General features: G+C 31.6%; 2 protein-coding genes across 2 annotated transcripts; both read left to right on the top strand.

Moving 5' to 3' along the window:
• Positions 1-604: 604 nt before the first annotated feature.
• Positions 605-13514, top strand: LOC127729996 (putative ankyrin repeat protein RF_0381). The gene is made up of 14 exons (XM_052237999.1): positions 605-747; positions 2905-3000; positions 3756-3836; positions 4082-4192; positions 4908-5006; positions 5997-6095; positions 6607-6705; positions 7432-7530; positions 8317-8415; positions 9012-9110; positions 9947-10045; positions 10830-10928; positions 11568-11702; positions 13042-13514. The coding sequence occupies exons 2-14, from the start codon at positions 2929-2931 to the stop codon at positions 13066-13068; spliced, it is 1218 nt and encodes a 405-aa protein (XP_052093959.1). The 5' UTR covers positions 605-747; positions 2905-2928; the 3' UTR covers positions 13069-13514.
• A 2-nt stretch (positions 13515-13516) lies between these two features.
• On the top strand, positions 13517-18147 carry LOC127729994 (uncharacterized). Its single transcript, XM_052237998.1, has 3 exons — positions 13517-13841; positions 14321-14446; positions 14945-18147. The coding sequence occupies exons 1-3, from the start codon at positions 13778-13780 to the stop codon at positions 16036-16038; spliced, it is 1284 nt and encodes a 427-aa protein (XP_052093958.1). The 5' UTR covers positions 13517-13777; the 3' UTR covers positions 16039-18147.
• Positions 18148-22640: the final 4493 nt, after the last annotated feature.

Below are 22640 nucleotides of genomic sequence, written 5' to 3' on the forward strand. Positions count from 1 at the left end.
TGTTTGTATAAGAGTTAATCAAATTAGTTTCTCTTTCGTAGATTTCCGTAATATAATTAGAAAAGTATTGATTATTCAACGTAAAATATTATCCAGCTAACGATAATTGTTGTAAAAGGAATCAAGACAGATCTTTACTGAGTTGGTGACCATGAACTGTGATCCATATCAGTATAGGAACACGTCTACTATTAAAAGAGCGCAATTATTGCCCATAGGAATACCTACAACCTTTAGATAAACTTTATTGCCGAAACGTAAATAGGTGATGCCGAGGAAAAATTTTACAGATTAAATAATATCATCATAGTTTCATTAAGTATATCTAACAGCTTTAAGGGTTTTTACTTTAACAAAAATTAAAAGAAACTAGCAAAGTCTTTGAATATTAGCTATTGCTACATGTGTATAAATGAAGTACTTCCTGACATGTTGAAAATGTTGAAGAATTATTAATCTACGCGTTTAATCGATCTGCCCAAATAGTGTAACCGTTTTTGTTTGATTAATTTTTCGTGAGAAAAAAAACTGGTCACACATTCTTTTTTATTAGCTACGAATTCTTACCTGGTTTCATTTGATATTCAGAATGTATGTGGGAAAAAGGGAATTTTGTCTCAGAATGGGACGAGTAAACAGCCTTGGAATAAATCTAGTCAAGGTTGGACAACCCCAGATACAACTGTGGCCAGCGAATTTGTGAGCACCCTTTACGACAATACAAGTTTTGGATCAACAATATTAGATGTAAGATATTTAAATACAGTTAGTGCATATATTAATGTTTCGTGTTTCACAGATCTAACAAGAAAATTATTTTTAAGTCAGGTTTAATGTATAAAGCAGAGTGGAGACAGACAGTTTCATGATAGGAAAAATGTCTGTGGAATTGTAGTAGGTCTTTTGTTTGCTGTATACTTTCTTAAAAATTACACAGATGTAAATTGATAGATTCAGACAGAAATACAGATTTTGTTCGTAAATTTTGTCCAGTACCACTGCAAATAACTTTTGGTTTTTCATCGAAAATAACTTGCGTACTATTACCCAGCTGTTTTCAGCGCGTTGATGGACTCTCATCAATTAAAAAATGACCTTTTATTTACCCAGTTTTGGTAAATAAGTTAAATGCAAAATCATAACTGTGCAAAACTTTTAAAAAATAATAATGAACTCCCTTATACGTACATGTAGGATAAATATACTATCATGAATAGTGTGGTTTGTCATATATCATTTCTATTTACGACATTATGTATGTGTCTGTCCCAAATCAGGAACCTTTAGTTCAGTGGTTGTCGTTTGTTGTCGTTTATTATATTTGACTCCCTTATTGATTTGTACATGAATAAGGCCGTTAGTTTTTTTCTCGTTTAAATTGTTTTACAATTGTCATTTCGGGACCGTGTATGGCTTACTTTGCGGTATGGGTTTTACTCATTATTGAAAGCCGCACAGAGACCTATAGCTGTTAACTTCTTAAAACGTCACTAAGTCTCTGGTGGACAGTTGTCTCATTGGCAATCATAGCACATCTTTTTATTTTTACGTGGGGATGTGAAAGGGTGATTGTGATGAAGAGTGGAAAACTCACTTAGAAATATTAAAGGGATATGCTGTATTAATTCATGTCACAAAATCCATACACATGACAAAATCTAAAGCAATGTTCTTCATCTTAAATTCACAATGAGGCCTCCAAAACGGAAAAACTCAAATCTCACTGCAAGTTGTAGATGGCCCCAACTAGCAACAGTTTGAGCGAAATCCTTTGCTATGTTGACATGAATTATCATTTATATAATCATAATTATCAATTCACTATTTACAAAACTTTGGATATTTCGAAATAATAAGGATCTTCAACCCCAGGAATAGATTACCTTAGCTGTATTTGGCAAAACGTTTAGGATTTTGGGTCCTCAATGCTCTTCAACTTCGTACTTTATTTGGCCTTTTTAACTTTTTTAACTCGAGTGTCACTAATCATGGGTCTCTTGTAGACGAAACGCGCGTCTGGCGTACAAAATTTCAATCCTGATATCTATGATGAGTTTATTTACTTAATATGTGCATTAAAGAACACAGGCTTTGTGTTATATCAGCAAATAACATATTATAAAGGACAGTGAAATCAAAGAAGGCTATCATAATTTTCCCGAAATCTGATTGTCAAATTCAGAAACAATTTATTTTTTAAGAAAATCAGAAGACACAGAAGATATGTTGTTGTTGATTGTCTTAGTTAGTATATCTGTTATTTGTTTTTGAATGAGTCAGTGTTTGATGGTTAATGTGGTCTGTTGTACTGTCAGATAGTTTTGGGGATTTGTGTTATACGTTTATGTATTGTTAGAAAAAATAGCAACACATAATGTATGAATGGGTGTTGGATTAGGAGAAAAATAAAAATATCAATAGTCCATATAACAATATAAAAAAGGACAAATGCTATCACACAAAAAAAGTCATATAATGAAAAGAACGACATCCGTTCTCGAATTCTATATAACCTTTTGCCGGTAATCAAAGCCAGCAATTGTAAAGATTTAAGTTCATTGTGAGAACATGAATTTGAGGAAAAATGTCTAGAATAGTTTTTAAACCCAACCATTTAATGCCGAATATCAAGTTTCGTTAGTATGATAAGTAATGAAATTAGAAAACGCGTTTGTGTCAGGTTTGCAGTTAGAAATTAGCATTAAGATATTTGTCAAACTGTTCTGTCCTAGAATTCTGTTTTATAGAAAGAACACATTGCTTTTATTTTTATGTTAAACTAGATGTTGTTCAATTGATTATGGGTTTTGAGTAATTACTATAAAAAATAGAACATATCCCTGGAGGTCTAGTTCATTTGTTTTTTCCTAAATTTACAATATTAAATATCTAAACTTTTTATAGCTATTCGATGAGTCGACACCAAATATGAGGACGAGTAATAACCCATCTACAATAGAAAGCTCAAACATAGATAACCAAGATGAAAAACCGAGAAAGGTATTTTGTTTTACTAATGAAAATAGATTGTCATAGCGCGTTGTAATGCAAGGCGTACACTTTTAAAGTGAGTATTGTGTTTTGAATTATTTAAACTGTATAGACTTAAAGTCTTTCGCCGCATTTTTGGACGCAGAACAATTTACATTATAAATGAAACATTTCATTTTCTGATTTCTACATATATAGTCAAGTGTAATTCTGGTCTGATATACATTCCGGTCTTCTTTATGATAATAACTATTTTGAGTTGGCTTTCTACTGGTCAAAGGAGGACAACTCTATTGTTGAAAAAGAGGGGGAAGATACCAAAGGGACATTCAACACTGGTTATCCGAAGAAAAACTGACAACGTTATAGTAAAAATCGAAAGACGAAAAAAGGACTAACAAGTCCACAAGACACTACATAAAAAACTAATGACTGAGCAACACGAACCCCAACAAATACTGGGGGTAATCTCGGATGATTCGAAAGGGTAAGCAGATCCTGCTCCATTTGTGGTACCTGCCATGTTATTCATGGTAAGTACAAATTTGGTGACAAGTCTCATTCGGTAATGTGCTTAGTCACTCATTACAAATGCAGTACACTTTGATAACAAATGTTGTGTGGAGTGCCGTTGTTTAGAGAAATAAATTATTTCTTTGACAGTTTAATCTTTTTGGTATTTCTTCCATTTTTTATGATTTTTGTTTTATTATTTCATTCTTGATATGCAATATTGATGCATACTGTAATTTGAATAATTTCAGACGGTCCAGTTCGATGAAAAGATTGAAAGGCTACAACGTTTAGAATGTATAAAGCAATATATTCTAGACAATAATAATCGGGTAAGTTTGCAATATATTATATTCGTTTCAAACATCTTTTTTTAAACAGAGTTTTCTATCAACTTTCAAATTTTGAACTCTCAGTGAAACAAATAAAAAGGAAATTGCCATACCTCGTGTAAAAAAAAAATTGTCCAATTAAGTATGGTTGTTATCTAGACAGAGAATATCCCCAGTTATTAGGAAACAGACTGTCCTTTCGCATGACCAACATGTTTCTTTTAACAAGTTTTGTATGTTTTAAGGAGGATAGCGCTCTTTGTAAAGCCATAAAAGAAGGATCGTCGTATTCCATTCGAGTAATAAATGATTTGATCAAGTCGGGAGAGGAGGATCTTAATTTCAGAGACAACAAGGTACTGGTAACAGTTTTGAATTGTATAAATAAATATTGTGTATTTTTGCTGTTGTTAAATGGAAGGAACATGGCGTTATCTATTATGTATATCATAACTTGTAAGAAAATTAAATTCTAACATTTCGACACAGATGGCCATTAGCGAAAGTTCCTGATTATATTTCAGACTAGTTTTAACAAATATTGTCTATCCTGTAACTTCCAGTGTTTGGACGATTGATTGTTGGTTGCTTAACGGCCAGTGGCTAATATTTCATGCATGTTCAGGACAATGTGTTTGGAAGAAGAAAAATCACTTTTGTGAATAACCAGACATTGAGAAAACGGGTTCCCAGCCATTATATCCCCAGCAGTTAACAAACATATCAGTTATATAACATTAACTTTTTTTATTTATTGACAGGGAGACCCAATATTGTATACAGCACTATTGTATGAACAATGTTCAAACTCATAAGTCGAAAACAAATTGACAATACCATGACAAAAAAACTAAGAACGATCAAAAGACAAAACAGTATACAAAATAAAACATTGAAAACTAAAGACTTAGAAAACCAGTTACTCTAGTCACTTTTACAAATTACTCTCCTATATGAATGACAAAATTAAATACAATGAACAGAACAATGAATGAAAAACTTTTATGCAGATTACTGGACATTGAAACAATGACTCTTCACAACCAGATAATGATTTATGTGTATTGATAGGGAGACCCTATATTGTATACAGCACTATTGTATGAACAGTTTGACGTTGTGAAGTTGTTAATTGAACACGGAGCAGAGGTCAACCACAGAAACAAACAGGTTTGAAATATGTTTGTACTAGTACTGTATTTAACTCTTTAGCTGCGAAACTTTCTTGAACTTGCTCAGTTTCACCAGGATGAAATGTGCAAATAGAAAATAACTTGACTACCGTTTCTTCGTAAAAAGTTGTCTTATAACGCAAAGTAATTAATATAAAGACTCTAGCAATAGCCAGTCATTTTTGGACTAGCACTCTGAAGCAATCTATGGCGCAACTCAACGGTTGGACTTCAAAACTTCATGATATTGAAGTTCAATTGATGTACCTTTTGTGTATTTTAGAAATTTATATCTTGTCAGGAATGCTAAAATCCAAACATAGGTATCCAAATGAATCAGACCTCGACAGTCACCACGAAAAACAAATGTTATTTTGTTTATTAAAACGGCAAAACAAAAACACGGCATTGAACACATATGGATCGGCATATAATTGTAAAAGCTTTTCTCAAATGTCAATAATATATAAGTACTACTAGTACTAACATATCATTCCCTTTTAAAAGCAATCGCAACATGCCATGTGGTATATTTTCCAATCCGCTAGCAGTGACATCAAATAAGCAGTAATACATACAAATGATAAAATACTGGAGTATCTGTGTGGTACCATACGCACATTTTCAAATTGCTTTTGCTATTAGCTCCTTACGCATATCTTCATTCCTTTTATCGTCTATTTTGGTTTATGAATAGGAGTTAATGATACCGATTAACAGTCGCGTTTCTGGAATAACGTTGTTGGTGACACTCAATTAAGAGGTCAAAAATCCAAGTACATGAAACGTTTGTAAGCTGCGAAACTTTTAAAATCTGAACAGCTAAGACCGCCATAGAACAACTTTTTGTCTAAAGGAGTTGCAATCTTCTAGATTTTTTTGAATTAATATGCATGTACTTTTTAGAAAAGTAACTGAAAATATAAGATTAAATGTTTTGCTGTCATCTAAGATGTTAGCTCTTTTTGAAAAAAATATGATATTATAGTGGGATCCAATCATATATACTGCCGTCCAGTCTAACAGAACAGATATAGTGGAAATGATGATAGAAGCCGATGCGGATGTGGATTGTAGAAATAGCAAGGTACTATTTTTACCACGATTGAGTTCCCAATGTACCTTAAATTTGAAGTACGATCCATCTTGGATGTTTATATGTAACTTTCATTCCTGTTTTTAAATCATGTAACTATCTTATAAATAAGGAAATGCTGAAAATCCTAAAAAAATTACATGCTTATAAATGGCTGGTGTTGAAAGTTAACAATAAACTTTGGCGTTTTGTCGCCTTCGCAGATCAACAGACTGACAATGATAAAGGCACAGTGGAGGTAAATCAAAGCGAAACGTGCATTTCTTGCCGTACACATTTCTGGAATAATCGTTTCTGGGACTGCAAAGAGCATAGTATGCAGTACAAAGGAATATTTATTAAACATTGTGTTACAGACGATCAAACAATTTCAATTTATAAAATTGTTATTTTTTTATTAACTATTAAAGACAGTAAACTATTATGATATTTATAAATTATATTCTTTGTCCAACAACATTTTATAGGTACTTTTAACTGTGCAATTCTATTTTACTTTAAGGGTGATACGCTTTTATACACTGCTGTACTGTCCAAGCAGAAGGAAATGGTCAATCTTCTTATAAAGTACAGTGCTGATCCTAATATTAGAAACAACCTAGTAAGTCACAAGACGGATAAATGGAATGTTTCCTTCCAGCTTAAAATTTAAATTGTCAATTTTAGTCAAACCTCCTACATGACTGTTTAAAGATCGCCTCTATTAAGTAAAAACCTGTTTGTTGGGTCACTCTCTTCTTGATCCTCCGGTGTAATACATATGGATTTTGAACCTCAATTTCAAGGTCCCTTCTCTTAAAAGTTTAGTTTTCTCTAGTCCCGAGGGCGACCTTTATATACAGGTTTAACTGTACATTATGTTCCTAACTGAATTTTAAGCAGAGGAGAGTGTTTGACCTTGCCGCCTATTAGTGTTTACATTATAATAAATGTATCATTTGAAAGATTCAATAGTACATTTTGAAATAAATCTACATATACTTTATATGTTTATACTCTATTTTCAAGTTTAACAATTTCTTAAGTTAATAAGTAATATTTATTTATAATTGCAGGCAAAAAAATAGAAAGCTATTGTTAAAAGATGTTTGTATAAATAAATTATGTCTTTGGTGAGAAATTCATTCATTTTTTTTTAGATATATCGTTGTATATATATATATAAACGACGAATAAACAACAATCTTCAAAGCATTAGTAATTCATAAAAAAACTAAAGACTAAGCAACAAGAACTACACCATAAACCTAGGATTATCTCAAGTGTTCTGGAAAGGTTATAAATTATCGTGGAAAGTGGTATCACTTTTAGTTTTTTTTTATTTAAGGGAACGTCATGTTTAGAAGAAGCAATGACATCGAATCAATTGGATCTAATGCAAATTCTCGTGGAATCAGGAGCTGACATTGACATAAAAGATAAAGAAGTATTCTTATTTTGTTAATTTAGTTTATTATACATTGAGTATGTGTGTGTGGAGTTTAATTTTGAAAATTGTTATATATTAGATAAACAATGAAAATTTCCAAAATAATATATATGCCCGATCTTCAAATTATCAAATCAAATTTTACGTGTCAGCAAAATGTCATTACTTGATATCTCGAGTTGAACATGTTATATTCTATTTCAAGCAATGTAAACCAATCTTCGAAAGGAAGAAAGTCAACTCTTAGACTTGTTCGCCTTGCGTTGTATTCTTATGTCTCCCTAAGGTATAGTGTATAGGGTTATATCGATGTTTATGTATAGCATATACTGTAACCATTGTTTTTTCTGTAATGATTAAAACCACGAGTTATCCTCCCTTCATTCTGTGTTGCATATGCATGACATATGTGTAACTGAACGTTAAGTAAACAACAATCCATAAATCAGTCTTTCTTTGTGAAATAAAACTAACCACTTGGATGATTTCAAAATAAAAGAACACCCTGCATATAACACTGCAATTGGAATAATTTCTAAGAGTGTGTTCTACTTTCTCGTGAAAGCGGATGTGACGTTGATGCCAGGTTGTGTGACCTCTATTTGGGAGTCACACAATAAAGCAAAAGTTAGATATATCCGAAATTATACCCGAAAAAAAAACATTTTCTGAAAAAATGTCAGATGAGAAGAAGAAATGTTTATATAAGGTTGCATACATTTTCAAATGATGTTATTATCTGTTCGGAACTTTATCTAATTTTGAATATTATACTTTTTTCAGGGAAATAATTTATTGCATGTTGCAATGATGTTTAAACAAATACGATGTTTGGAAATTTTGTTAGATCTCGGTGCTGACGTAAATATTCCCGACAAAGAGGTAATCCCTAAAAAAATGATTTGTTTTTTTTTTGTTTTTTTTTTAAGAAAGCTGAAAGATAGTATATGCACTTAATCGGAACAAGGTATGATTGGCTGAGAGAAAATGAAAAAGATTGTATGAGCAGTTATTATTTTTGAAAATATACTTAGTCCAAAATAATATATGATCTTAGCCGATATGATAAATTTGTAATACAAAGTACAAGTAGCACGTCAATTTAGAAAGTTTAACATTTAGACTGTTTAAGTATTGTATCAAAGTATTTGGGTTTAATATACCTTGCAAATTTTTAAATTCATTTTGGATCCTGCTGTTTGCGTTCCTGGTCAATTATTAGTATACTACTCTTAGAGTTTATTGATATCAGAATCAATTGGGTTTTCTTAAGGGATTACAGCAACAGGAGACAGATCGATATTTAGACTTGAAATATTGATTAACTTCGAATTACAAATATTTGTTTTCTTCTTCTGTATAATATATGTAATCTTAGTTTATCTGAAAGCAGAAGGAAAAACTACTGAGAAGATAATTTCGTATTGAACTGTTAATTTAGTTTATCATATTATTTCCAACGTATTTATTTCGGACAGGGAAATCCTGTATTAGAAATGGCAGTATTAATGGAACAAACTGATGCCATAACGTTATTACTTAAATATGGCGCCGATGTTAATATCACTAATGAAAAGGTATTACGTAGTATGCAAGTTTAAAAAAACTAAATATATCTTTATACAAGAGAGTTAAATCGCACGACGGCCATTAAAACAGCTATCTGCTTAAGATGTCAACGTGGAAGTAAATATTTCACAAATAAAGATTAACTGACCTTTAGGCCTTCAACAATGAATAATCATCTATTTCTTGATGAGCCATATAACATTCCAACTCATACACTAGTACATGTAGACAAGTTAGAAGAGTCCAATCTAAGTCATCAACACAAAACAAAAACAAGGAAAACAAGAAAACAAAGACATTATAAGTCAAATGGAAAGTGAATAAACACATCAGTTCTGTTGTTTGGACAATATAATAGGGGGAAACGACCGAGGTTTTTATTATTCAAGCAGAGCCACCTTCAAGTTGATACTTTGTAATTTAGAAAAATGATATAGTAATGGATAAGATTAATGATAGTTATATAACGTTATTGCATGAATATTTGAGTATATTTTCTGGAATAGATTTGTAGATTGCACGAACTTGCGAGTGCAATATACTTTCTACGAGGGATGATATGCACCTACATTCATGGAATAAGTCTTTAATTTTATAGAAAAGCTTGAAAAACTGTTTAAAACATATCTTTGTCACTAATGACGTCAATGATTTGCACTAATGCAATATAACAGAATTTTCGTAACTTTCTGTACTAGGAAATATTATATGGCTATACAATAAATGTTCATATTAATCTAACAAATTATTGTATATCACATTGTATCTTAATTACATGATGTTAAAAATATAAAAATGTATCAAATTACTGAAAAGGTTAGCTATTAATGAAAACGTTTTATAGGGAATTCCAGTCTTCTTCAAAGCAGCAAAACGAAAAGGATGTGATACAATGAAACTGATGATAAAAGGCGGAGCTAATGTCAACATACAGGACTCACTGGTATTTGTTTTGTCTTATTTCTTTTTCTTTTCTTTTTGGAATGCATTTTTTTAGGATGAAATTTGAAAAAAGGCAGGACAGGAGTTTTGATTAAAAAAAAAGCAGAATGAGCAACTTGGCAAAAAAAAAAAGGGCAGGATGACAATTTATGAAAAAAAAGTCAGGATAAACTAATAAAAAAAAAAGGCAGGACCGAATAGAGTGAAAAATAAAAAGGCAGGACAGAGATTACAACTAAAAAAAATTGGAGGACAACATTTTTCATCCTAGCTCCCCCTCCTTTTCCATAAAAATCAAATGGTAGCTCCCTTGGTCAGCATTTTTAGTTTGCCACGACCAAGTTGAACCATTGGTGTTTACGTGCGCACGCATATATATTGTGCTGAGTTTTAAAGTCAACCATTTTTTCAAGTGTTAAAAACCTTTATCTTGAGATAATATAACTACCTCAAACCATAATATAGCCACTTGGTGACTTTTATTAAGTTCAACATCCGAGTTCAGTTCTCAATTACAATTTTGTTTTAAGATACTTGTTCAGTAAGAATAATTCCGGGCGAGCATAAGTGTCAAGCAGAGAACCTTTCTAAACTTGCGAAACAACATAGGCATAGGAAACTTGTGGAAGGAATGTTTAGTGTGTATTTTGGATTCTAACAAATTATTTAATATATAGATTAGAGGCTTCTGATACTGTACATATATTTGTATACTGACAATGTAATTATAGACTTGAAATAACGTTACAGACACTGTTCAATTTATTTTTATTTTCATTTTCAAGGGAAACACGGTCTTATTTTTAGCAATTGAACGGAATAATTGTGAATTGTTGAATCTTTTATTTGATGTTGGCTGTGATGGAAATATTCGCAATAATGAGGTAAATATCAAAATAAAATAAAAAAACACTTGTCGGATAATATCAAATTGAAAACTTTGTGTTGACAATACTTCAGATAACATCCTTGTATTGTTTACTGGCTTTTTTCTTAAAAAGATCTTCGACAATGAGTGAAAACCTTGTTTGATAAGTTGAACTGCATTCAAGTTTTATTTTAAAAAAGTACAGATATGAAGTACAGCAACTAATTTTAAAGTGCATGATGACGTGATTTCATATCTGCAGTCTCAGCAACTCCGAGCATTCTTTGATGCGGTATAATATTATTTTTGATCATCGCCATTTGTTATCTTTAATTCTGTTTTTCAGGGTGCTTATCTTGTACAGACTTTTATTGTGTGTTATACTCGTATGAAGAATAGCGAAATCAGAGAACTATATTTTAATCAGATTGACTTCTGAATGTATCTTTTGCTTGTTATCGACTGAAATTTGTTTAACATCTTTTATTTTTAATTTGCATAAAAGATTTGCAATCATACAAGTTTTTCTACAAAAAAGATATAATGGAAAGGATACATTGTACATTGTAATTTGTGTATATTAATAAAAGTACCAATTTGAAAAATATATTTCATTTTTAAATCATATGCTATATTTGTTGATTTGTGCAAACAGGGACTATCATGTAAAGAATATGCTTTAAATATCAAATCAGACAGACATAGTGTTATCAAGACACTTTTAACATCTGGATGTATCAGTTACTCTGATATAATAAGTCGGGATAACAAGACAGCAATGCAATTGAAGGTACGCTTTAAAGTGACATTGTTTCCAAAAATAATAAGATGTGGTATGATTGCCAATGAGACAACTCTCCACCAGAGACCAAATGACGCAGACATTAGCAACTATAGATCACCATACGGCATTTAAGAATAAGCGAAACCCATACAGCATAACAAGCTATATAAAGCTACGAAATGACAAATGTAAAACAATTCAAACGAGTTAACGGCCGGATTTATGTACATAATAATAAACGAAAAACAAAAATGACATACAGCAACAAACGACAACCACTGAATTACGGGCACCTGACTTGGGACAGGCATAAACAGAATATGGCGGGGTAAAACAAGTTTTACTTATTATATTGTATTTATCATAATACTTGTAGCAAATAAATTTGTAAGATGAAGAATTATACATATTTTACCAACATTTTGGCATATTTAAATTCATATGTTGAAATAAAGGTTGAAAGAAACGTACTAGCGGTTGTTGTAAATTATAAAAAAAAAAATATGATATGTCCATATTCTGTAAATTTACTGTTTATAACATACTGAATTATACGAAAAACGAAGTTTTGTTTGCCCTATGCATAGATTGCCATAGCCGTATTTGGCATAACTTTTCTCAATTTTCGAATTTAAATGCTCTCTAATTTCGCATTGGATTTTGCTTTCTAGCTATTTCATTCGAGCCCCCTGGCGAGTTTAATGAAGACGAAACGCGTCTGGAGTACAAATCATAAGACTGATATCATTGATGAGTCATTCTAAACGTATTAACTGCTTCAAAAGCATTTAAAAAAAAATTAACAGGATGTATACCATAGAATTTCATGATTTGACACGGCAGGAAACAGAAAATTGCCAGTTTTGTTGTTTAATAGACTATTTTCATATTACCGACTTTTGACTCCCGAGTTTATATTTTTTGACAGGTTACCTAATCTGTGGCAGGACATCCTGGTACTCGATCAGGTAAGAGCAACCAAAAGAAGTAAAATCAAACATATAATCGGTGCAATTTGGGGAGAAAGTTTACTGTCTTCCGATTATTTTGTCGTGTATAGAAAACGGAAAACATTTAATTTCCTCCAGAATTGTACCGATTGAAAGCTTGATTTTACTTCTTTACGTTGCTCTTTCTTGACCGAGTATCAGAATGTCCTACCAAAGAGTAGGTAACCTGTCGAAAAAATATAAACTCCGGTGTCAAACGTCGGTAATATGAAAATAATGTATTATACTAATATTGCAAAAATATGTAAAACAACTTTATAAGAACACTATATTATTTGACTTTTAAATTAACCTAATACTTAAAACAATGTAAAGTATAGTGTGGGTTTTTTCAGGAAAGAGAAGAGAATGCAGGCAAGTAAATTTTCGTTTGATCAAATATAATCAAAATACTGTTATGATCAGTTATTACTTCTCTTCAGAATTGTCAGAATAATCTGTCATAGAATTGTTCTATTCTGTCCTAAAGCAGTTCTGGGGTAAAACAGGAAAACAGCTGTTCTAGGGCAACAGTCTGAATCTTGAACTGTCAAAATCTGTTTTAAGGTGATACCGTCGTAAAATGTTATAAGGAAGAATGCGATCTGTCCTTGGGTAGAACTGTCTAGATCTGTTCAAGGATAGAACTACCAGAAAATGTTTTAAGGTAAAACTTACACAACTGTTCTAGAGAAAGAATTGTCAGAATCTGTTTTAGGGTAAAATTGTCTAAATTTGTTCAAGATAAAACAACTGTTGTCAGAAACTCAGTAGAAATATTTAGAAAAGTTAATGGTAAATTTAAGAGCGATCAGAACCGATCCAAACTGTAAGGTCTTTTATTCACGGCTTTATTCTGAAAACTGTCGACTAAATTAACTTTGATGCCAACACAGCATAGGATATTTTTCTCTCTTTTTAATCTGAAAGTTTTTATGTTGTTTTTTTTTTTTCATTTTCCCTCTTTTTCCTAAAGTTCAAGTTGTAATCACTTGTTCTCTTTTCAAATGCACAGTCTTTTTTTCGTTTTTCCACTGCAAATTTCAAATAATTTCAGGTAATTTTGTGTCTTTCTGCGATAGAGCTTTGTTCATGCCATCAACACAAAGTCAGCACCATATATCACAGTGGCGTCAGAGTTATCCGCCGAATAAATGTAAGTGGTTTAAAAACAAATGCAGTTTTGTCATTTAATGTTAGCCTTTTTAGCAATTTTTATAAAAAGTAAAAAACATTCATTTCGACTATGTTTATAGAACATTTTTTAGTATGATTGTTTTTGGTTTTTTTTTTCATTGAAAATACCAATCCTTTACACATTAAATTCCAAATAACAATATGTTTAAACATATCTAAGAATTAAGTAACACGTGTTGAATATCATAAGGTAAAATTTATTTTGTAGACTCTTTGGTCAAGTACAATAAAAAAAAATAATAATGAAATATATTTCATTCTAATTTACTTATTCATCAATAAATTAATTTTTGTTTTCAAACTTTTGTTTTTCCTGCTTTTTGAAACGACAGGGTGAGGGTCTGAGGTAAATCTTTGTGATTTTTGTTGTGATTAAGATAAATGGTATTGTATCAAATTTTATCTTTGTCCTATTTTTTATCAAATACTTTTTTTAAGACTGGTTCTCCAAAGTAAACCTGATCTGTGATCACATACACGTTGACTGTATCATTGATGGAAGATTACAGTTTGCCTACGAAACATTGAAAATTTTGACCTCAAAAGGAACAGATGAACAAAATCGTAAGGATTTATTTTTTCCAAAGGATTAATTGAATATGAAATATATTCTAACCAAAGAAAGGGACAAACAACAAGTATACTACTTGGTATAAAAGCTTGGACAATATCTATGTTTACTGTATGTACTTTCGGTACAATTGAACAGGAGTACCATGAACATCTAAACGAAGTGGTCAGTTACAACCTGAAATTCATCATCTTTAACCTTTTAAATTCAAACTTTAAATATGCATATAAGAGAAACTGAACAAAATGGAATCTCATTTGATTTTTGTATTTCAGTATATATCGTTTTCGATTGCGCATATATTGTAATATGTAAGTATTTCTTTCTTCACAAGTACTTGGCTGTCTTTTGCAAACATGAAGACTTAGTTTACAGTCTTTTATCATTTGTTTGTTTTAACATTTAAAATCTTTTTAATGAAGACTTAGTTTACAGCCTTATGTTAATTTTTGTTGTGGCATTTAAGATATTTTGTTATTCTGTTTTAATAGGTGACGTTAAAGATGCCGAATTTGTGGAAGATCCTCACCCATTTAAGGCAGAAGACCCTAAGGCAATTACAGAATTTGAGTTATTATTGACAACAAAAAATATGATAAAGAACAAAGCTGATATAGAACAAATAACACATGGAGGAGATTCAATGCTTCACTTATCTATTAAATACAAGCATAAATGTTTGTTACGATTTCTACTTCATAATGGTGGCAATCCGTACAAGCGGAACCGGAAGTCTCTTTCACCATTACAAATGGCTTTTAAAATCAATGAACAGACACTTGTCATTCCTATGTCTTATTATATTCTACGAGACTTTACAAAATGTGTGTTCTTTTCTGTTGACGTGAAGGATAAAGTATGGACAGGATGGAAATGTGAATGTAAACGTCACACTTTAGAGGAAAGAGAACTGTGTTCAATGAATTTTATTGTGGTGGTTGAAACTGACAGCGCCAAAGTTCCTGGTAACTTTTCTTTCAAAGGACTAGATGTTATATTTCATCAACCTGCAAATCCACACAGAGAACTAGATTATGTTCTGTCAGATTCCAATAATATTTTAGACAACGATAATTTATCATTTTGCCCAGAGTTACCAAAGAGAAACTTGCAATATTTGTTTGAAAAACATAGCAATCTCAGATTTATCTGTCCATCGGCATTGCAATCAATACATTTTTCAGACCCACATCGCGCTCATGAAATAAAACGGGAACACTGTCTTTGGTTTATTCTGAAATATAAGGGTATTATACCGATTGAGGAGAGTCACTTACCATGTGATAAAGATGGAATGCCAACTGACTGTTTAGAACTGGCCGATGATACAGTTGCTTGGTTGACAGAAACAAATAAGTCATATCGACTATTATCACTTCAAGACCATGTAAATCAAGCTTCACTTATAGGAGCAACGTGTGATGACAGTTTTCAAGCGTCAGTTAAAATTGTTGATTCTGATGCTCGGGTTACTTTATCAGATCAAACGTTTAATCAAGATTCCACAGATGAATACATTACTGTACGAAAAGCTATATTTACCTTTCCACTCGATCATTTAAATAGAAATTTACATACTAATTGACATGCATCAATACTATATGTATTTAGAACAGTTCCGCAGTGTTAGTTGTCGGTAAAAGTATACGTGTAAATTCTTTCTTTTTACATTTAATTCTGAATTACATATCACTATTTACGACTTAATAAACTATTTCAATTCATCAGAAAACATTGCAAACAACTGATGATATCAGAGGTAGAGTTAATATCACTTGCATCATAAGTGCAAAAAAAATATTTGACACGCAAATAAAAGTTATAATATTGTCTTTCTCCTGTCATCTCACATTCAGCATTATATAGGTTATAGAATTTGCATGTGCTAATAGTTTTATAATATGATAATGTGTTAGAGTAAGACCACAAATTTTAACAATCAGCCGCGTGGTTATAATTAATTAAACGGGGATTAACTGTCAAATCAATGTTCTCCGAATTGGCCCTAATTCTCATATTTTATTTATAACATACTTGCTTGCTATGCGGTACGGGTTTTGCTCATTGTTGTAGAGGCTGTACGGTGATCTACAGTTGCTAGCTTCTAGTTCATTTGGTCTCTGGTAAAGAGTTAGCAATCATTTCACGTCTTCTTATTTTTATATCAAAATTTATCAAAATTACAAAAAGTCCCAAAGAAACAATTAACAATCTGAATGCATGGATTCGTTACAATGTATTAGCATTTGGTGTGTATTTTAGTCTAGACGCCATCTAATGAACTACCAAGATGGCCTCCGAAGAATGTCGATTATCAATGACCCAAAATAAACATAAATATAAATGAATTCGGATTCAAAAGGGTGAATTATTGACTTGTATGCACATAATACATTTGTGATGTTTAGAAGCTTATTGTGACAAAATTAGACCAAACTGCTTAAAACGAAATGTCATTTCAAAATTCCGCTTTGAAACAATAAAGAAATCGTATTTTAATTTTATGTGAAAATCGAAGCAAATGCCCCTTATACAGATTTGTTTATGATTAATATAATGGGACGGATATCACTGGTACAGCAGAAGCTTCCGAATTCACCTGATTTGGTTTAAAGTTGGGTTTGTTTAGTTCAATCTATAGTTTGTTATGAAATGGGTTGAAGATTGTGTTTTTTATCTATTTGTTGGAGCAAGCTTTAACATGGTTCTGTCATCGATATATATATTCATTGTGGAATAATGAATTCGCAGAAAGTGTTATTAACTCAGCATTTTTTGGTAATATCAAACAATGTTTAAACAAAAATATGTATATATAAGATCTTAAAATATTTTGCTGATTTTTTTTGTTGTTATTTTTTTATTTTTTTTTTTTTTTGTGTTTTTTTTTTTTTTTTTTTTCAGGGGGTAGGGTTGCATTTGATACAACATTTTATCGGCGATTTTAACAATGGTGTCGTATGTCTGTTTATACGGTAACCTAAAGTTGCTTACATCTACGTCATTTGGTCTTTGGTGGATAATTGTCTCAATTTTCATGGATCGACGCATCCAGTGTTGATCTTTTGGGAGTTGATTAGACTCCCTATGTTTTATGTTACTTTGATTAATATCTTCTTTATCGAATTATGATATTTAAACATCGTTATACTAATGTTGCCTCTAATTTTGTGTTTCGATTCTTAGTATAATTTCTGCATATCAGTTTAAAGATACCATAAAGAGATGCATTACGACAGCCAACTGGGTTTTATGTGGTCTTTTTTATTGCAAACAAAACACCAGCCAATGTGAATACAGGCTAATACTGCCTTATTATCTGAGGAAACACTTAGGCTCATTAGAAATGATTGTTTTTGTATTTATCATGCAATGGCGTGACATAATTAAATTGCAAATATTGAAAGTCTTAAAATTTTATGTATTCAGTCTTGCCTCATATTGTCTGAAAATAAATTATATGATACCCAGTGTTAGCCATGCTCTATTAATAAATCTTTATAACCGATGTCCTTGGAGATATAATTCTATTTCATTCTATAGAGAAATTCACAGTTCAAGGATTAGAGAGTATAATTGTTATTTATTTAACATATATAACATTTTGTATAAGCTGTAATTATTTTTTTTTTATATTCTTTCACAGTTTGGATATAATACAAAAACAAAATTTATTAAAGTCGTATTCCAACAATTGACTTGAGTTTAATTTCATCTTATAATATCTCAAAATAGATTGGTGCATACGGAATATCAACATATTTTCATCAGCTGTTGATATCGACGTTGGTTTTAAAAAATTAACTATTCTAAATGTATTTATTAATAAGTCTGTTAGAATAAAGAAATAAGGGTCGTTCAAATTGGAAAAGAAGGGACACACCAGTGGATGTCAAGGAGACAGTGATTCATTCATTAGAATAAGAAGAAACCCATTCGCCTAAAATCCGTAAATTTCTCTTTCAGATATTCTGACGAGTTTCCGTTTCATTTACCTTATTTCATTTTCATGTTCAAATATTTCGTTTCGAAGCACGAAGAGATATTTCTTAAATGGGCTTATTAGACCGCTGGTTTTCCCGTTTGAATGATTTTACACTAGTAATTTTAGGGGCCCTTTATAGGTTGCTGTTCGGTGTGAGCCAAGGCTCCGTGTTGAAGACCGTACTTTGACCTATAATGGTTTACTTTTATAAATTTTGACTTGGATGGAGAGTTGTCTCATTGGCACTCATACCACATCTTCTTATATCTATTATCTTTGGAAAAAATACCCACGTGTTTTATGAAAGATTTATCGGTGAGTTATTGTAGGCATTCTTTTACTTGGTCTAAGTATTTCTCAATACAAAATGAGATTAATTTCATTGTTTGCCTAGTCACTCCTGTCAAATTACAGGGTATATACCAACCATTCCATCTAACGTATCAGCAGCTCAGTAGTCAGCACATTTGTGTTGAATATCATTTATATGTTCATTCCTGTAAATTTACCGTTTATAAAACCCCAGAAGAAATATAATGCATTAACCGAATTCAGCACAACTTTTGGAATTTTCGGTTTTAAATGCTCGTCAACTTCGTATTTGATTAAGCCTTCCGACTGTCCGAACAATTGATGAGTTCTATGTATATGAAACGTACGTCTGTCATACCACATAATAAGTCTGGTATATTTGATGAGTTTTGACACAATTTTCGGAATCTGTGTTCTCAATGCTTTTCATCTTCGTATTTGATTTTGCCTCTCAACTGATTTGATTTGATCGCCACTGATGAGTCTAAACAAGACGAAATACGAGTCTTGCATAACATATTTTAAGCCTCAAAATGGCGTCGTTGATGGGATTTTGTTTTCAATTAATCTAGCAAATAGTAACTGAGTGATACTACAGATAATGCTTTGTATACTTCATCTTTTAAAATATCTTGAAAGAGGGACGAAAGATACCAGAGGGACAGTCAAACTCATAGATCGAAAACAAACTGACAACGCCATGGCCAAAAATAAAAAGACAAACAGACAAATAATAGTACAGATGACACAATATAGAAAACTAAAGACTAAGCAACACGAACCCCACCAAAAACTGGGGGTGATCTCAGGTGTTTCGGAAGGGTAAGCAGATCCTGCTCCACATGTGGCACCCGTCGTGTTGCTTATGTTACTTCAAATCCGGTAAATAGTTTAATTAGGTAGGGAAGGGTATTGTAGTTACGACATAAGGAACATATCCGATATCATCTGTGAAACGGTTATTCCATAACGGTCAACCAACTCGTGATGGCGTCCGTAAAATTTACGAAGGAATGATTTCAACTTCACCATTTGGAACTCTTGGTTTAATTGAAAATAGGGTTAGTTTAAGGATCCGTAAAAATATAACTTTAATTTGCTTATTTGAACGATTAAAATTACTTATATTCTGAGTGCCATTGGAAACGCAACCCTGCATGTGGTTTCCATTTATTAAAAAAGAGGCGAAAGATACCAAAGGGATATTCAAACTCGTTCTTAGTTTAGGTATATATGGCCTTTGCCAGATTTCATATAAATTTTTGGAAATTTTTCGTTTTTAATTCTCTTCAGAATCGTTATTGGATTGGGCCATTGCACTGTTTTGGTGAGTTCCATGTAGACGAAACGCTTGTCGTGTGTACTCAATTATAAACGCGGTAGCTTTGGTAACATTTTATATCATTTTGTTTATTAAAATGACCTCATTACAACATTAATATGGTATTCCTATGATATATTTGGCATGCTATCGATGTAATACAAAACATGTAAATTTTAATATGAAGCAAATCTTTGCTAAATGAATAAAAATTGTAAATGTGATTCGGTTAATAAGCAATCAAAAGCTAATGAAATAAAAGTTCAAATAACAAGTACATTGTTTAATGAAAATCAATGATATTATACACCTTGATTAATCCTTTATGCAAATTTGATGACTTTACGTAGGTGCAAAATACGATGAAAGCAAGTTTGTGTTTGCATTCTACACTAAATCGTCTTTACGTATTGCTTGAATAAATTAACCAACATGAATTTTGCAAGCATGATGTTTTATGACTATTATTATATCAGGTAAAATCTTACAATTGTTGAATTGTTTTAATTTTAGAACTATATATGTTTTTCTTCGTGACATATGTTATGCCATTGCATCGATCATGCAGTCTGTCTGTTAATATAACATAGAATAAGAGTCCTTTGGTCGGGTATGTTACTAGGGTGTTAAGTTTAACAAACGAAACAAATAGCAGATGCCATAAATTAAGTTACTGCGGTTTCAATCAATTTTTGTAGTCATTTTTGTATTCACAATTTTTAAAAGATGTGTTAACATATTTGCCACGGTTGGATGGCGTAAAGAGGGGAAGAAAGAGCATAGACTGATTCAACATATTTTGTATATACCATTCAGGGATTTTCCAGAGCTATTACAACATACAACAGTCCAATAAATGATTGAAACCAATATAGGATCAGCCAGTATAAACATTGATCAGTTTTGATTGAGCTAATGCTATGATGTGAAGTTAAATTACGAATTGTGGTGCATTTTGGAGTGTGTTAAATTAGTCCATAAAATTGTAAAAATGCGTATAAGGAGACAACTATTTGATTTTATGAGTAGGAAACCTGTACGTTTTGCCGGACATAATTATACAATCGTGTTCTAAACAATTTTATTACTTTTTTAGAACTTCGCAGAAAATTGTACAAAAATATACTGTAAATTATCTTTTCGAATAAAAATGAACAATTATTAGAATGTAACGATCACATGTGTACCATGGAAAGGTTGAAATCGGTTCAAGTGTCAAAAAGAGGGGCATGGTAATCATTCAGCAACGATTTGTTGATGTAGTTGACTATGACTGTTACTAACTGTACTATTAGCTCTGTATTCAATAATTCCACCACCACTTCTTTTGATTCTACATTTAACCAAATTTTTATGAAAAACAGACTTTCTTCCCGGTCCTGTTTGCAGCCTTGTAACATACGACATTTAGGAATACAAGTTATGGTCAGTTTGACAAAGAGTGGATGACTCTGTCTAAATGATTTATAAGGTTATTTGCACTGAGACCAGTTAATTATTATCGATTATGTAAACAAGAAAATTTGTAAACAGAAATTCCACATGAACAAACGAATTGTATGGTAAGATGGTTCAAGCAGGATCTTAATTAAAACTCTCAGTAATAGGTCTAATTATAGCATAGTTTTAACTGTTTAAGAACAATTTTATTTCTTTTGAAACCATACATTGTTTTCTTTTGCTATGTAATCAGATAAAAGAAGGATTAGTTTTAATTTATCAGAAATATGTCTACTGCAATATGATTCTAGGTATTTTTAAGAGCGTGTTTTTAACTAACTCTACTACCTACAGAAGAATCTCAAATACAAACGGTCATTCTTTTTATCTATGTAAAGAAACGAAACCCAAAAGGTCTAACAAACTACTATATTTGTCTTACATTGTTCAACTTTATCAGTATTTGTTTAACTCAAACTTTGTGTTAATAACAGTAACGGTTCCAATTTTACTGCCTCAGATGCAGACAAATGATGTCTCATCGGTGATGCTAGGAGCCAAAATATTTGAAAATCATAAAAAATTCAAAAATTGAAGAGCTAATAAAACTAAAAGAGACAAAAAGTTTAGACAAAGCCGGGTAAGGAATCAGAGCTTTGCATGAGGGAGACATATTCCTTAATTTAAAACACCTTCGAAAATTTTTTATCAGCAAATTTCTATAACAAAATATCCGTTTTTTCATACCAGTGCCGAAGTATTGGTTATTTGTCTGGTGATACCCTCGGACACTTACAGTCCACTAGTAGAGGTAGGCGGTTATGAAGCCTTTTTCTCAATTCCTCCGCCCATATATCGTAAACATGGATATGTATGATGGTTCGTTTCCAAGGTCAGAAACTTTCACATATGAGGTTAAATTTTCGGGGTACGAAGTGAGATTTATTTTTCCGTAATTGAGCATACCCCAAAAAGCCTTTTGTGTTGCGGCTTCTTGGGGTAAAATATTCCTTTTTTCACACAATAAGTTCTTTGAAAATGTTGTTTTTTGCATACATTTAACAACTCTCTAGTTTTTACACCTTTATTATATGGTCCTCTGCTCTTTAAATCAGCACACAAAATAAGC

The sequence above is a fragment of the Mytilus californianus genome, unplaced genomic scaffold (genome assembly GCF_021869535.1).
Source record: "Mytilus californianus isolate M0D057914Y unplaced genomic scaffold, xbMytCali1.0.p SCAF_2, whole genome shotgun sequence".
Lineage (NCBI taxonomy): Eukaryota > Metazoa > Mollusca > Bivalvia > Mytilida > Mytilidae > Mytilus > Mytilus californianus.